The 16,849-nt window shown below is 48.4% G+C and overlaps 1 protein-coding gene across 2 annotated transcripts in view; it reads right to left on the reverse strand.

Moving 5' to 3' along the window:
* The window catches only part of UBE4B (ubiquitination factor E4B), a 2,401,822-nt gene that overhangs the window by 583,268 nt on the left and 1,801,705 nt on the right, over nucleotides 1-16,849 (reverse strand). For both annotated transcript variants that reach the window (XM_069609995.1, XM_069609996.1), the window contains one exon: nucleotides 11,627-11,771. In XM_069609995.1, the coding sequence (XP_069466096.1) occupies nucleotides 11,627-11,771 (145 nt within the window). The remainder of the gene's footprint in view (nucleotides 1-11,626; nucleotides 11,772-16,849) is intronic.

Below are 16,849 nucleotides of genomic sequence, written 5' to 3' on the forward strand. Positions count from 1 at the left end.
GACAGGATCTAGTGGGTACATTGTCAGCAAGTTTGCAACATGGATATAGAAGTCGGGATCATCTATGTTGGGCCCGTAGATATTAAGCATCACCACCTCCAGACCAGATAGCACGCCATTTGTCAGCACATAACGCCCGAGGGGGTCCACCCATGTGGCCTTGGGTGAATATTCTAACGATTTGTGACTAAGGATCATGACACCTCGGCTTTGGGTAGAGTGTTGTGTATAAAAGCGCTGTGTTTGCCAGCTTTTAGCGAACCTATTGCAGCCTGTCGCTATAGCATGCATTTCTTGCAGAAAAAGGATGCAACCCTTGTGTTGTTCAGCATACAGCTGTAGCTTTCGCTTCTTGTCGTGGTTACCCAGACCTCTAATGTTCCAACTCATGCATCTCAGTGTATCAGCCGCCATCTGGCCATTGTAAGTGGTAAGTAATTTGCCCCAATTGGGCCAGTGTTAAGCACCTTGTCAAAAATACTCTAGGAGGTGATAGCCCACTGATAGCACTATTACATCGGTCAAGCGTTTTTTCTTTTACCCTTTCCCTCCCTTTGCCCTCCCCCACCCCTCTCCCAATCAGGGGGGTGATAACCCCATAACTGTGATAACAACAACATTCGCAACTTAGCATTGGGGGACTGTTCACGCCATGCAACACGGTCCGCAACACAGCAGGGTAAAGAGTCGCAAGTATAGAGTGCACAGTAGCATAGTTAGAACTGTCACAGGGGGGGAAACAGTAGTTGGCACTGGGGACCCAGTGCAGAGATACTCGTAAATCCTGCGTTGGTACTTAAGCAAAGGCCAGTGGGATCAGCCACTAGTATATTGAGAGGATAAGCAGGATCACCCATTGAGGTGTTGGTCCAGGAATTTCATTGCTTCCTCAGGAATTGTGAAGAAGTAAACCTTCTCAGAGCGTTCTACTCTCAACTTGGCGGGGAACAGCATAGCATATTTGACTCCCATTTGTCTCTTTTTCACCGCTATGAAGGATTTCGGTTCTTGCTGCACGGAGGCGGAGAAATCCAGGTACAGGTGAACTCTGTTAGATTCCAACATGAGCGCTCCCTTGGCCCTGGCAGCCCGCAGTAACGCATCCCAGTCTCGGTAATTCAAGACTCTGCCAATAATTGGGCGGGGAGGGGCCCCCGGCTTAGGTTTTGCAGTTAATGAGCGGTGAACCTGTTCTATGGCAAAATGAGGCGAGAGCTTGAGTCCCTCGAGCAGGGAGAGAAGGGTGCGCTCCACATAGTCATCCATGGAGCCAGTGATGTTGTCCTCTGGGAGTCAAATTATGCGTATGTTATTACGCCATGATTGGGATTCCAAATCTTCAATTTTTCTTGCTGACAATTTGCACCAGCTTGGTGAGTGCGGTCAAGTCAGTCCTGAGTGAGTTGATGTCTTCAGCTAGCCCGACTCTGGACTCAACTTTGGTAACCCGGCTATCGTTTTTCTCCATACAGGCCTTTACAGCGCTAATCGTGCCACTCATGTTGCCGAGTTTGGTGTTGAGAGTTGTGAACCCCTCACTCATGAAATCCATCATCCGCTGCATCTCTGTGGGCTCCCCACTGTGGGAAGGAGAGTGCCCCGCCACTGCCTCGTCAGTTTCTCCTGGTTCTTTGTTGGCAGTTTTGGTGAACATATTTATGGAGCTTTGTTTTTTGCCCACTCCACTTTGTCATGACTGCACCTCCTGTTAGGGTGATGGGCGCGTGGGCTGAGTGGGGCAGCAACCGCCGGCGTGAGGCTAGGGAGACCTGTAGATATGGAGAGTGCAGTGTCCAGGGTAGTATCCCCAGCCCGGGTCGCTGGGTGGGCGAGCCATAGTAGAGACACCCGCAAGGCCCCCGGCCACCCGACCGTAGCACAGGAGGTTGTAAGGGGGCCAACCCCAAGGGTTTGCAGGCCCTGCGCCAGCATAGAGCACAACCCTGGCGGATTAACAGGTACAGCACGGGTGCAGCAGCTCCTGTGGCTATGCGCCCCAATGTGCAGGATATGGATAACAGTTATGGGGCACGTAGCTCTACAGTCTAGTACTTCTCTGTAGAATTTGGCCTTTTTGTTCAGGAAAGGAGCGGATGGGCGCCCCAGTAAGTATCTCAGGAATAAAGGATTAGGGCGCTGGGGCGCGCAGTCACTCACCGCACTGTCTTTAGCAGGGATAGGCGGTCCGCCCCCCGGGCCCAAGATCGTTGAGTCGTCAGCAGCAGCGGTGGCTAGGTGATCGTAGCTGCATGGGGCCCAGTCTTCGGGGTCAGCAGGCAGCCACTTGTGATGCACCACGGGCCCTCGCACCCAAAACAAGTGTTGCCGGCGCCACCTCACTGTCAGGACAGAGGGCGCTGGGGCCTGCTACACACAGAATCAGCAGGGGAGGCAGTGAGTCTCCAGGGATGGAACCTCTGATGTTTCTGATAGTTTTTGTGCAGTGAGGGTGTTTTAGTGCAGCTGTGTCAATAACGGAGACAGCAGCGTCACCAGGTCAGGCCGTGCCCAGCAGGATGGTGGCGTGCAGATCCCAATGAGTGGCACCGGGCAAGGTTGGCTGGGGGTCGGAGCGGTCATCGAAATACCCCCAGGGGGGTACAACTGTGGCCAGAGAAGGTTTCAGTGGCATGAATAGGGCACATGGCATCGTTAATATGGGCCGAGATTCACTGTGTGTCCAGGTGCTCCAACAGGGATATGCGGCTTCTTTCTCCACTGCTCACAGCTGGCATTGTCCCCGCACCTTGGTGGCCGTCAGATCCCAGGGCTCTGTCCGCCCCAGCACCTTGCGTTCCTCCCCAGTGTCAGTCACCAGCTTCAGTGCCTGTGGCCCCCACCGGGAGCCGCCACGTGTGATGATCCGCAGGCGCCACCGAAACGGATCCAGTTGCAGGCAGCACGCGGGAGGGCAACGGCAGCAAGGGAAGAGAGCCGGTGTGTTGCGCAACTCCAACACTGGTCACACCGCCTTTGACATGTAGGCAGGGCTTTCGCCAGGTCCTACTCCACTCTGTCGGAGGGCCCCGTACAATTAATGGTGAGTGTGTGGGGGGTGAAGGTGGCCACCCCCACTTCCAGCTGCAGGTCCCTCCTCGCAGTCCACTAAGTCCAAGTCCCTGTTTCAATGCCCCAGGCACGCCCAATACAGACGCGGGAGCCGTGCCAGCAGGCTGGGATGCACACAGAGGCCAGCCACGGTCCAGGTGCACTGGCAGGCCTCAAAGTCGGCAAGGAGGGAGAAATATCCCACAAGACGTTTTTCGTTGCATAGGGTTGTCATGATGCCCGCTCCCGGGGAGCCGGTTCAAGCCCTGGGTCCCCGAAAGCGGACATCCAGTCCCCAAGGAAGGACCCAGCAACCCCATATAGGGGCCCTTTGAACAGTGTCCTGGCGTCTATGGCGCCAGGCTCATAAAAGACATCAGTCCTGGCGCCATAGGCGCCAGGCTCATTATGGAAGTGCTTGGGTGCACTTACCTGATGCAGACCATGCTGCAGGATCCCGGCCTCCTTGAGGCCTGAAAGGAACTACTTTACCTGTGGGACTAATTTACCATCCGGGCGTGGCCGGGGAAGGATACATACCTGATTGGAGGAAGGATACATACCTGGAACTTCTTCCAAGGCTATTTAAACCCCACCCGAACAGCCACACGTGCTTCGCGTTGTTCTGCATCTAGCAGCTGGACGCTCACCGTGTCTGCTCCTGCATCCTGACTTCTGCCAAGCCTGCCAGCATCCTGGATCACCTGCAAAAGAAGAGAAGAAGAGAACAGAAGAAGGAAAAGTCCTTACCTGCTAAATCCGCATCCCGGAGACATCTCGCCGACAATCCTGAAAAGGAAGACTTTTATTTAAAAGCTCATCGCATCGATCGCTGCAGCGCCGCATTCCACTCACCTTTACAGGGCGCCTCCATGTTCAGCAGCGATCATCCGGATTAGCAGTCACGCCCCAGCGCCTAGGGAGAAAAAGACCAGAACAAAAGGTGAGAGAGAGAAGGGAATAAGGAAAGCTAAATCTCCATGTTAAGACTTACCTGTTGATTAATTCCCTCTTCATTTCGGGTCTGCGCCGCATCCTGGCATTTCCGGACCCCGGCCCCTAAGGGGAAAAAGAGACATCAGCGTTAATGAGCGAATGAAAAGACATTACCAAAAAACGCTCATTAAAGACTTACCTGATTTCTACAAGGATTTCACCTCTCATCTCGGGTCGGTGCCTGTTCCCCGGCATTCCGTACCCCGGCCCCTATGGGGAAAAAGACACTAGCATTAGTACATTAATGCATGGACACAAGGGGAACCTCTTATCAAAAAACTTACCTGGAAGCCAAGCAAGTTTGGTTCTCACCAATCCGAAAATCCAGTGAAGTAACTGGATACCAACGCGCCCCTGCATCAGAAGCAGGATGGAGAGCTCGTCCTTCCAGACCCTAAGAAGGATACTTCTGCGAGCCAGACAAGCCAGATTTGGGGGCCCGGTCCAGTCCGTCATCCGAACCCTGCGCATCACCTTAGAAGAGGTCACAGCAGCGCGAACCAGGCCAGCGCCTCCGTGGGAGTCAGGTGAGCGTTACAAGGGTGCACAGAGGGGTTGTTTCTGCCACTGCGTTGCGATCTCAGGTCGCAGAGCTCCTGGATCAAGCAGCCATCTTGCCCGTGCGCAACAGCGCCAGCAGATACCAGTTTCTACCCCCTCCTACCATAGGGTTTAAGGGGCACAAAGCCCTGGCCCTAACTCTCCCATGCCTGGTCATGACTGAGTAGTACAGAACAAGCATCCCCACCGAGGATTCCCCTATAGTGGTGGGATGTAGGGAGGACTCCTAAAGAAGAACAAGTTACTTTCCCATGGTAACGTTCTTTCGACTGGATATCTCCATATCCAGCTTTAGCTGCTTCAGAAAAAAATTTCAGCAGTGGGCACTGCGCGTCAAAGCCGGTCGACTTCGATGTCCCTCGAGGGCCTCTGTTTCGGTGTCGACGTCATCGATGGCATATAGCGTGCGCAGAGCGACCGTTGGCTTCAGTTCTGTTTTTACGTGTATTGGTTTATCCTACGCCCGACAGTTACTCACCCTGAAAGACAGTAAACTGCGATGACAAGGAAATTTTACTGCGGGTAGGCTGGCAGGGGGATGAGGAATATGTGGGAGGAACAGTCAGTCGAAATAACGTTACTACGGGTAAGTAATTTGTTCTTTGAATGGATTGTGACCCCCCTGGCCCCCACCCATATTCCTCATTTTATGATAGACTACCAAAGCAGTATTTGCATTTTTGGAGGAGGGAGTCCGAATTTACAGTTTCAAATTAGAATTTAGGAGTTCCTTATTGGTCTATGCCTACATAATGTAACACTGCCTTCCCAAAAACACCTTCCCTTCCTGAGGAAGAGTCCACACTATAATGCTTGGTGAAAGTGTGGACTGAGGACCATGTTGCTGCCGCACAAATATCCTGAATTGGGACGCCCCTCTGTAAGGCAGAGGAAGTAGCCATGCCCCTGGTTGAATGTGCTCTGAGACCTTAAGGAGGATCTTTTCCAGCTAATCTGTAGCATTCAGAGATCCCTAGGATCATCCACCCAGATGAGGTTTGTTTTGAGACCGCCATACCCAACTTATGGTGGCCCGTGTAACCAACAAAAGGTTGCTCCTCTCGTCTTAATTTAGACACCCTTGAAATGTAGAAGCTAAGTGCACATTTTGGGTGAAGCCTTTGTAGCTTCCCCTCTTCCTTTCCAGGATGAGGTGGAGGACAGAAAGAAGGTAAAATGATTTTTGAGTTAAATAAGGCTCAGACACAATTTTTGGTAGAAAGGTAGGTTTAACCTTGAGGACCACTCTATCCTTAAAGAAGACTGTGCAAGGAGGCTTGCAGGACAAGGCTTGACGTTCACTCGCCACTAAAAGGATGGTCTTTAAAGTTAACAATCTTAAATGGCAGGAGTGGATAGGCTCGAATGGAGCACACATTAAGAATTTCAGAACTAGGTTGAGATCTCAATCCGGAATTTGAAAAAGGAATGGAGAAAAAAAAACATTTGTCAATCCTTTCAAAAACTGTATAACCAGTGGAATCTTGAAGAAAGATACCTCTTCAGAGGAGCGCTTGTAAATAGATAGCACTGCTAGATACCCTTTAATTGTGACAACCTGGAGCCCCAGAATGGCCAGGTGTAACAAGAATGATAACACCATAGGTGTACTACATGTAAAAGGGTGCACAATCTTGTCCCTGGCACCAGCTGCAGAATTTGTTCAAACGGCAGCGGCATAAGAATTTTGTTGCTGGCCTTCTGTCTGAAAACAAAATCTCCATTATGTCGGTCGGGAGGTCCCAATCCTTACAACTCAACCTTTCAGAAGACAAGCGTGAAGGTTGAGTGTCTTGACCTCTGGATGGGGAACCTGACCCTCCTCTCGCTTTGTGGCAGACATATTGGAGGGCAGATGGACCTGTCCAGAAGGTCCGGGTACCACGTCCTCCTGGCCCAAACCAGAGCAATTAGGATTGTGGCTTTCTCGAACTTTCTCAACCTCCTCATGAATTGAGGAATGACAGGGACTGGAGGGAACGCATACAGGAGTGGGAACTCCCAGTCCACCACAAACGCTCCCCTAGAGCTCCTCTTAAGGGAAATTCCCTGGAGCAGTACAGTTCGCACTTCTGGTTGACACTGGTTGCGAACAAATCCACTTGAGGTGTTCCCCAAAGGGTGAAGATCTCGTGAAAGACTTCCTGAGCTAGTTCCCACTCGTGGGAGACTGTGTTTTGCCTGCTCAGAGCGTCTGCCGCCGTGTTCTCCTCTCCGGCTAGGTGAACTGCCGATTAGGAGATTCCTTCTTGATTTGCCCAGAACCAGAGCTGCATTACCCCTCTGCACGGTGGTAGTGACCCCACACCCCATCTCTTGTTGGGGTATTACATAGCCACTGTGTTGTCTGTCATTAACAGGCCGTTCTTTCCCTGTACAGAGGACAGGAAGGCCTACAGCGCTAGTATGATTGCCCTCAGGTCCAAAGGATTGATGTGTAGTTTGGACTCCAATGGAGACTAACAACCACTGATTGTCAGATTGTTGGCGTGGGCTCTTCACCCAGTGAGGCATCCATCACTACAATTATCTTCGGCCATGGCTGCCAAAAAGGTTATCCCTTCAGAATTTTTCCTGGTCGATCCACCACAGAAGGTCTTGTGCTACTTTGCTTGGAACCTGAAGAAGCTCTGACATCCTGCCTGAGAATTGGGATCATTGAGTCCTGAGAGCCCAATGGAGAGATCTCCTTCTCAGTCAAGCCTCGGGCACCAGGAAAATGCAGGATGCCATGAGGCCGAGCAACCTCAGAAAATCGAAGGCCAAAAGACCCTGGGCACTCTGGAATTTGGTGACCATCTGCAGAATGTTTCGAGCCCTCATCTCAGGTGGCGAGGCTTTTCCCAAGGAAGCGTCTAGGACAGCTCCGATGAATTGGAGCATTTGAGATGGTCTCATGTGGGACTTCTTGAAGTTGAGGTAGAAGCCCAGTTTGTGAAGGGAGCGACATGTGGAGCTAAGATGTTCCAGGGCCTGTTCGGCAAAATAGGCCCTGATCAGCCAATCATCCAGCTAGGGGTAGACGTGAATCCCCCCTCCTAAGACTCCCAGCCACCACCGCAATCCACTTGGTGAAAATCCTTTGGGCGGAGGTCAGCCCAAATGGCAGTACTCAAAACTGATAATGAGAACCACCAACGGCGAACCTCAGGTACCTTCTATTTATTTATTTAGCATTTGTGCATGTGATGGATTGGCACATGAAAGTAAGCATCCCGAAGGTCAAATGATACCACCCAGTACTAAAGTTGGATGGTCTAAAGGATCTGAGAAAGAGTAACCATCTTGAACTTGTCCTTCCTGAGAAATATGTTCAAGTCTCTTAAATCCAAGATGGGTCTCAATCCTCCGTCCTTCTTGGGGATTAGAAAGTAAGGGGAGTACCAACTCTTGTTCCACTCGCTAAAGGTACCGGTTCTATAGCACCTTTCTCTAGCAGGGTCAAGATTTCCTGCATAAGGAACGGATCTGGAGCTTTGAAAGAGCTATTCCCCGGTGGATGATCCTGAGGCCTTTTTAGAAAGTAAGGCAGTAACCCTCGGCTACTGTTTCCAATGCCCATGCATCTAAAGTAATACCCCGCCATTCTTTCAGATGCTGTGAGAATCTGCCTCCCACCAGGGTTTTATGGACTAAGTCCTCAGAGAGGTTTTGAGGCGGCTGATGCAGTGATTGATGGTAAAGAAGCCCCTGCTTAGGCGGTCTTATCACCTCTTCCCCATCCACCACGGGGGACTCTTCTCTGACCTCTTTGATTCAACAGTCCTCTCCCTCTTCCAACTGAGGAGTAATAGCGAAAGGACCTGCCCCTCCAAGATGTACCAGTGGGGCGTGCTTGTGACTGAGTGCTGCGGCAAGGGATTTGGCTGCTGCTTTGGGGGTCTGCAGCTTCTCCAGGCTCTCATCAGCCTTGCTGCCAAATAAATGTGTGCCGTCAAAGGGCCTGTTAAGAAGTCTAGATTGCACATCTGGAGCGAAACCAAACTTTCCCAACAAGGCAAATCTGTGCATTACAGTGCTAGCTGCCATTGCTCTGCTGATACTGTCAGCAGAGTCGAGACCAGTCTGGAGGTATTCACACATTGCATCTTTCCCACCCTTGACAATGTTTAAGAAGCTGTCTTGTTCTTCCCCTTTGGGGATATGATCAACAGCTATCGCTATGCAATCCCATAAGGTGAAAGTGAATTTGGCCAGTGCACACGTGGCATTTGCCGATTTAAGGGTCATACTCCCCACAGAGAAAACCTTTCTAGCCAAAGCGCCATAGCGCTGGTCATCTCCGTACGGGGGGTAGTTGGGTATGCATTTTGTTTGGATCTAGAAGTGACAGTCTGGACTACCAAACGTTCGGGAGGTGGATGCTTTGTCAGATAGGAAGTGTCACTGTTTGACACACTGTACTTGCTTGTCAGTTTTTTGTTCACTGCTAGAATAAATTCTGGCGTCTCCCAATTGCCATTAACTCTCCTTTGTAGAGCTACATGGAAAGGAAGAATAGGGTCCACCTGGGATCCTTTCTCTGAAATATCAGTCAGGTCGTCCTGCTCAAAACGTGGTGCAGACCTACTCCAATACCCTAGACATCAGTTGTCTGTAAGATACATTGGCATGGTCTGAGGGATCTAGTCTGTCAAACTCTATTTCTAGGGAAGTGTCCAACCCACTTGCAGATTGCAGGGTTTCATGAAGGTCTTTTATTCTCGAGTCCTCTGAAATAAAGGCCTCTGGAACATTTTGGGTCTCATGCTGTAACCCAAAAGGATGTGATTCATATGAAGATGGATCATCATCCTCATAAATTCAGGAAAGAGACTTAAAGTATTTCCTAGAACATTTTCTCGACCTCCTTCGAGGGTTTAGTTAATTGTGTCGACAATGGCGTCAACGTGTTTGATGCGGTCGAGGGCTTGGCGTTGAGAATTTTTTTAGACACTGACGTGGAGTTTTTTGGCACTGATGGCAATGATGATTTTGTCTTCAAAGGAGTCCTTTCTCTAAACGAGGGAACCTCTGAGGGCTCCCGAGGAGGTTTCTCCTGGACACCCGGACCAGAGGGCGCACAGGTTTTGTGCCTCGACTTCTTTTTGTTGTGTTTGTCAACATGGGCATGGCTCCTATCTTTCTATGAGGGGATTGAGGCAGCATTCTCGAATACTTGGAGCATTTTTAGTCTGAACCTCTCAAACTCAGCCAGTGAGGCCAATTTGTTTGGGTATGAGACCCGTTCTGGGGAGGAACTCGCCAACAAAGACGGCGATCTGTGGCGCCTTTTCTTCGACTGCCGTGAGGATGATGACGAGTGGTGTGAGCCACTGTGTGATTGGGACCTTTTCGCTTTCTTCCGACGCGGAGAGTCATCTCTCGACTCTGAGGATCACTTTTTCGACGGGGTTGTCGAAGGAGATTTATGGGACCTACCTGAAGCTAACTTCCCTCTAAGCTCATTCAGGGCTTTCGCGGTCATCGATAGGCAGGGCCCACACTGTGATGTTAAATGAGTGGATCGTAGGCACCACAGACCCACCCGATGGGGGTCCGTAAGGGACATTTTCACCCTGCAGTTGTGATTTTTTTTAACCCCAATCTCGGAGTTGATGATGCTGACGACGATGCCATTTCACTAAACAAAAGGTTTCTTGGCAAGGAACCGAAGCACGCCGATCTTCCGAATTGAAAGCACGGCGGAAAAACAGAGCTGAAGCCAATGGTCGCTGCGTGTGCTATATACCATCAATGACGTCGACAACAAGATGGAGGCCCTCGAGGGACATTGAGTCGACAGGCATCGATGTGCAGCACCCCCTGCTGACATTTCTTTCTGAAGCAGCTAAAGATGGATATGGAGATATCAAAGATGAGGAATACGTGGGCAGACACAATCCATTCCAACTTTGTTTACCACCGTTCTTACAGTCCCGGAACACTTGCATTCTCTTATTGGCTTTGCCAAAACATTTTCTGTACTTTAAAAAACTCCTTATTCCCTACAAAGAGCTAACTTTGTGATTTGTGACTCTTGGGGCACTATATCCTAGCATTCTTAGCAGGGAAGGACATTTAAGTGCTAGGGCATTGTATTATAAGGGAGTGTAAAAGTAGTTTAACTTTCCTCTCAATGTTTCTAAAAAGTTATATAATACTTACTTGTTTTTTTCCACTTCATTTACTGCATGCAGTTTACTTGTGTTTCTCATCTGAACTATACTAACTATTTTAAAAGTAAAGTGATGGTTCTCTTTAGCAAGAGCACCACATGGTGAATGTAGATATGTGCATCATGTGAGTTTAATGATATTACTGACATGTTATTGTCATTGCAGTGTGTGTGTTGTCAGGCCCAATAAATATTGTATTGTTATACTTTACTGTCTAACTTGAATTATTGGTGTGCTTTGTGTGTGCCTCATTCAACCATTCATCCACGCTTGCCCCCCATTCTTGTGAGGCTAGGCCTTACTGGCCAGTTACATTCCTTGATAGAGTTTGGATATACTTTAGTATTTTTTCTCAGTTCACTATAATAGGGTGGACTCTCAGAATCTTCCAAAAGGGTTGATTCTGAAAATCCATCTTAACACTTGCGTTGTAGTTTACTGAAAATAATGCAAACTTTCTGGTAATACAAATTAAGTACTTTTTTGTATATTTACCTGTGTGGGAAAAGTATTACTTGACAACCATTGTGTTTGTGAGCTGTAATTTACACTGTGGACTCTCAGAACCTAATTACGAAAGTGGCTCTGAAAGCAGCTTTTAGGCTTAAATTACATCAGACAACATGGTTTTGAATCTCCAGAGCCTACAATCTCCGTGCATTACAACCATAGTAGAATAACGCAAAACCATTCAAAATATGTCACTTCTAAGCATGCTATCATGAGTACAGCAAACCAGGCGTACACTCAACCCGTTCCTTCCAGGCTTCCTATCGTACATTTACAATAAAACCAGAGACCAATCAATCTACCCCTCTGAGGCAGATTTCTATGCTGAGCCAGGGGATCAAAATCCCTCTTACCCGCGGGAGTTGGTCCCAGTGTTCCTTGTTCCTCATCTCCTCCTGCATTTCGTGGATCCTCTTCAAGGACTCGAGACTCTCGTCCAGGAGGAAGGTTGTGTCATTGATGAGCATGTTTATATAGCGCACAAACTGCTTCCCGGAGCTGTCAGAAGAGAACACATTTATTGTTTTACCCTGACTTAAGACCAGAAAGGAAACACACCACATCAAAGCAGCGACCCCTAGGTGTTTGTAGAGGTGACTTGCAGGATTCAGTAATAGGAGCAGCGGGGGGAACTTGGGATGGTCAGGAGAACTGACTGTGCAACACTGTAGTCTTTGTGAAAGAGGGAGAATGCAAGAATCGCAGCACTGCAGGATATGAGGGAGAGGAGAGACGTGGAGTATCAGAGGACGGGGTGAAAATGGGACACAGTGCGGCACAGAGAGATTAGGGGATGGGGAGGGTGTTGTTTTTACAGAATGCACAAAACTATCGGTTGAGCATGGGGAAGAGAGGTAGCAGGTATTGCAGATGGACTGATGGGGTGAGGCTTTGAGAACTTGTCCATCATCCCACATTTTCTGACATTGTTTGCTCGTTTATTTTTTTTACCACAAAAATACAAAAAAACTGGGGACCCATGTTCAGTGTTTGGCTGCATACTAGTAGTATACACTACACTTTTATCACATGGAAATAATAATGCAACAATAAATAAAGCAACTTGATGTCTTCAGTAAAACAGTGTCTTGTCTTTTAAATCTAAGATGGGAGCAAGCTACGACCATCAAATAATAATAAGGCAGTCCTAGTGGCGTCTAGAGATATAAAAAGGCCTATACTAAAAAACAAATTAAAAAATAACTATTGCCAATCCTTACAACTAATACAAAACGGTGTGGGATGGGTTTCACAAGAAAGAAGTGCTCACAAATGATAAGCCAAGATGTGGGAACCGGGGGCCTCCCCTTCCCCACGTTTTGAGCAGAGGACAAGGTGGGACTCCTATGCATAGCACACGCTCCAGCTTTCCCAGCACAAGACAACAGGTCCGCTTTAGGTATCAGGGCCGTCAGTGGTTAAGACTCTTTTCTACAAAAAGTCTCTTGCCTACGAGGACCCGAAAGGCTCCAAAAATAAACAAAATGTTCCTTTCAAATGTACGTTGGGTGATGCCTTCACCACTGGGTCCCCCTCTTCTGGGCTTAGACCCTTCTCGAATACCAGCCCCCACCCGTCGGGTTCACTACGGCCTTTCACAAATGCTTTCCCCTGTTACGTTCAATAGTTTTAATGTCTTTTTAAACAGTTCACCGTGGACATCCCTGTGTCGGATACACCTTTGTCAACACACTGCTCATTGGGACTTTAGGCGTCGCCGCGTCCTGCAGGCATCCCTCCGTCGGGTTCACTCTTGCCAATTTTACAGTACCTTTATTTCCTTTGGTTTCTAGTCATTTGCCGGTCAAAGACTTTGGACTGTACAGAGGATTTTGTGAGACCCCTGTATGACTACTTTGACCTCTCTTTGCGGCTCTGCTAAAGCCTTCTGGTATCAGTAGTTTCTACAAAATGTGGAATTAACCAGAGTCTCTGGAATGAGCACCCACGTGGTGCCAGACCACTTCTGCAGCTGGTTTTCCCTTAATGTTAATAGTTCTTTGAACTTTTCCTTATTTTCGACTTTCATTCAACACAGTTCAGTTTCTTTACCAATTCCCCCTCGACTCACCGGCTGCGATGAACCACTTGGCTTTTCAGTATATCTGAAGTCAAGGCCGGTATCGCAGTAGCAGGCGTCTCCCTATTGTCTTACTCATCAGCATAGGCATGCTCTGTGTATCGTTGACACCTGCAGCAACACACTTGGGATATTGTTTGCGGTCTTACGCTTCCTTCCACTGAGGTCTTGAAGGTCTGGGTCGGAAAGGGCAGGGCCGCTTCTCTCCTTGTCAGCCTTGCGCTTCTCACTGCCTTTCTCCTCCTCTTGAACTGCCGTGCTTGTATAGCTGACTCGTCGTGCAGTCTGCCTTGCTCGTATTGTGCTGTTGTGCTCCACCTTCTATCCCTGTGGTGAAGGGAAAGGGCTGTTGGGTTTGTGTAGTTCTGGCCAATTGCCTGACCCTTCTTGTTGGGCCATGTCAGATAAACGGCTCTGGTGTTAGTCCGTTGTCTTTCGTACTGTGCAAAAGTGTTCATGTCGGAAAAAGGTTGTGAGGGGGTAGAGTTTCTGATTATCCTACGTAGCAGGATGGGCAAAATGTATTAGAAGAAGGAGGATATCCCATCTCACCCGTCAGTGTCCCACTTCCACTCTTCGAGAACACCCCATCTAGGTGTTCCTCCCTCAGTGATCCACCCCAAGGAACTGGATCCAATAGCGATGGCCGTGTCCTGGCCACCTGGATGGCAGATCCCCGGGGACTAGTCAGGGAGACACCTTCAGGTTTCTCACACTAGCCTCATAGGGAAGGGCTCTCATCTGGGGAGAAGTGAAGAGAACCGTCAAAACTGAGTGGGAGGGAAATCCACAACCTGGCTGCAAGTACTGAAAGGAATTGCCCACACAAAAGATTCCTTCTAAAGGTGGGTATTAGATAGGTAAAGGGGAAGATGAACACATACGAGCTAAGTGGTACTAAAGGAATCCTTGGCCATAAGAGATAGGGGACCAAATAAATTCCCTTAAAAATATTTCAACAACCGACTGGTAACCAGTATGCAGAGGTGTTAAACAGATGCTCAAACATACTATGCACAGCAGAAGACGTACTTCCGCATTTTGGACTTTCCGTGCATTTGTCAGGTGTACTAGGAGCCAGAAAGATGTTATTTGCGTATTCCAAGAGAGACCGTACCCATGTCACCACAGTCTCAACTCTACATGAAAAGGAAACATTTGATGAAAGCTGGGGTTTTTTGAAAAAATGTTGTATTGTATTTGAATATACAAACAATAAAAAGAGCAAAACTCTCAGCATGAGAAAACTTGTTAAAGTACGAGAACAAAACCATATCAAAATATCACAGAAAACAACTAGGCCTTCTCTGGATGTCCACATCAAGCTGTGGGGTTAAGGCACTTCACTTCTGACAGATGATATCTCACCATAGCTTCCACACCACAAGCAAAAATGGGGGACATACAGTGTTATACAGAGTCCTCACCCGATTTTTTTTAGATATAATGTCACTTGCCCTCTATATAGTATCATATCGATAAAGTATCAAGTATACTCCAGACCCCACCCATTAGTGTTCAGGGTCCCCCTTAAGCATGCCATAGCACAACGTCTCTCTAATTGAACTCACTCCCCAAATTACCTCAATTACTACTAACACTTGTAACTATGTGCATACATTTTACTAACTACCCCCGGTTTTATACTCAGAGACTCAGCCCCCAGACATTCAAACCCACAGCACATCCAGCCGTTGGTAATATGCCTCACATCGTTATCGCCTCCAATGGAGCTGTTCCAGTGTCCTCAGCCCTTGTCCTCATCGGTTTCTGCTTCCTTGGGGATCAACTTCAGCAATTCTTCCACCTCCCTCCACATCCCAGAAGATTTATTCCTTCCCGGCCCAAGTGACACGCAGCTTTGCAAGACATAACAGCCCTGTCTTAACTTCTCAAACTAGGAACACTTTCTTAAGAGAGTTCAATCCCCTTCTGCTTTTCTCGGTCGCGGGCGCAGTGTCTGGGAAGATTAAGATCTTATACTGTTGATGTTCCAGGGATCCCTTTGCGCTTGTGGCATTTAGGATCCTTTCCCTTTCCAGAGTATCCAAAAGTTTAATTATCAGGGTTGGCCCAACTTACGAGTCCCAGCTTTTCTCCACAGATGGCGTTTTAATCCTGTAGCACTTTTCGATATAGATTGGATCTTCGTCAACATCCAATGCTAGCAGCTTCGGAAGCCAATCTGCCGCTCAGCTCCTAATGGTAGACCAATAACTGATATGCCTGGAACGGATCACAGTCTCCGGATATTCAAGCCTATTTTCCATGGCTCTATGCCCCCTTGACCACTTCCTTCCATCTACTTATTCAGCTGATGCATGCTCAGGTGAATTTGTGTACTTCGCTGGTGCAGCTCGTATGTTCTTTGCACCAGTGTAGACGTCCTGGACTCCAGCTGCGCTACCTTCTAATTAAGTCTGTTGGACTTGCTCTCCATACGTGACATCGAATTTTCGATAGGCTTGAGAACGGCCAACACTGGGTCTCTTGTCTGTGATGTTTTTCTAGACATACCCTGGACAACTGAGCCTCATTTACTCGACCTTCACACAGCGCAAAAAAGCTAGGGTCTCCAGCTTTATCCTTTTTCTTCGTTTTCCCTGTTGCCATTGTGTCGGAGCCCACAATTGGAGACCCGTTGGTTGACTGGGTTCGGAGCAAGAGTAGGGAGAACAAAGTCGTTCAGCAATTTCGGTGAAATATTACATTCCATGATCAGGGTAGCTAGCTTTCTGATGCCATAGCTAGAAGCAGACACAATATAATTCTCACTCACCTGCTCTACTTGCTCTTCGGGCTCATCGGATAGTAATAAACAGTGGTTGCTACATCTGGTATTGCTGTACCAGAGTCCCCTTTGTTTGTATACCAGTAAGACCGAGTATTCGAAAATCTATTTTTGATGACTGATGACGACAAGTGATATCATACATTGCATCTAGCAGGATTCACAAGAGCACCCAGCCTAAGACAGTCATCCAGCTATGGGGGCAGATGTGAATGGACCGTTCCTCCTAAGATGTCCGCAACCAACAGAATCCCTGTCTTGGTATGGTTCCTTTTTAGGGTTCTCTTGTTCGTTCAAACATTAAAGTAGACAGTTGTCAAAATTGTAAGCCAGATGTGTGAAGTTGTGAGACATCCTAAAGATCAACTATGTATTAGTCTACTTTTGGCTCTAATGTGCCCATTTGGATGCATTGAACCCTATTCCAATTCAATGAAACCTAGATGGTTTGGATCCATCTCATTTCTCTGCTGCCCATTTTTGCTGAAGCCTGATTTCCAAGGTACAGATTTCGCAATGCTGGGAAATCACTTTTATGGTCATGCCTAGCCCAGTCAATGATGCTGGGGACACGCCTGCAATGCCCCAAGGTGCATTGCCCTCCTCCCCCCACTCAACTTTCTTTTCTCATGCATGGAAACAAATTGCTGGTCTCACAGCCGCCCTGCTCCCCGCAGGTCCCATCACTCTGCCTCCTCTCCCCTT

This window comes from Ambystoma mexicanum, chromosome 8 (genome assembly GCF_040938575.1).
Source record: "Ambystoma mexicanum isolate Mex_15411 chromosome 8, UKY_AmexF1_1, whole genome shotgun sequence".
NCBI lineage: Eukaryota > Metazoa > Chordata > Amphibia > Caudata > Ambystomatidae > Ambystoma > Ambystoma mexicanum.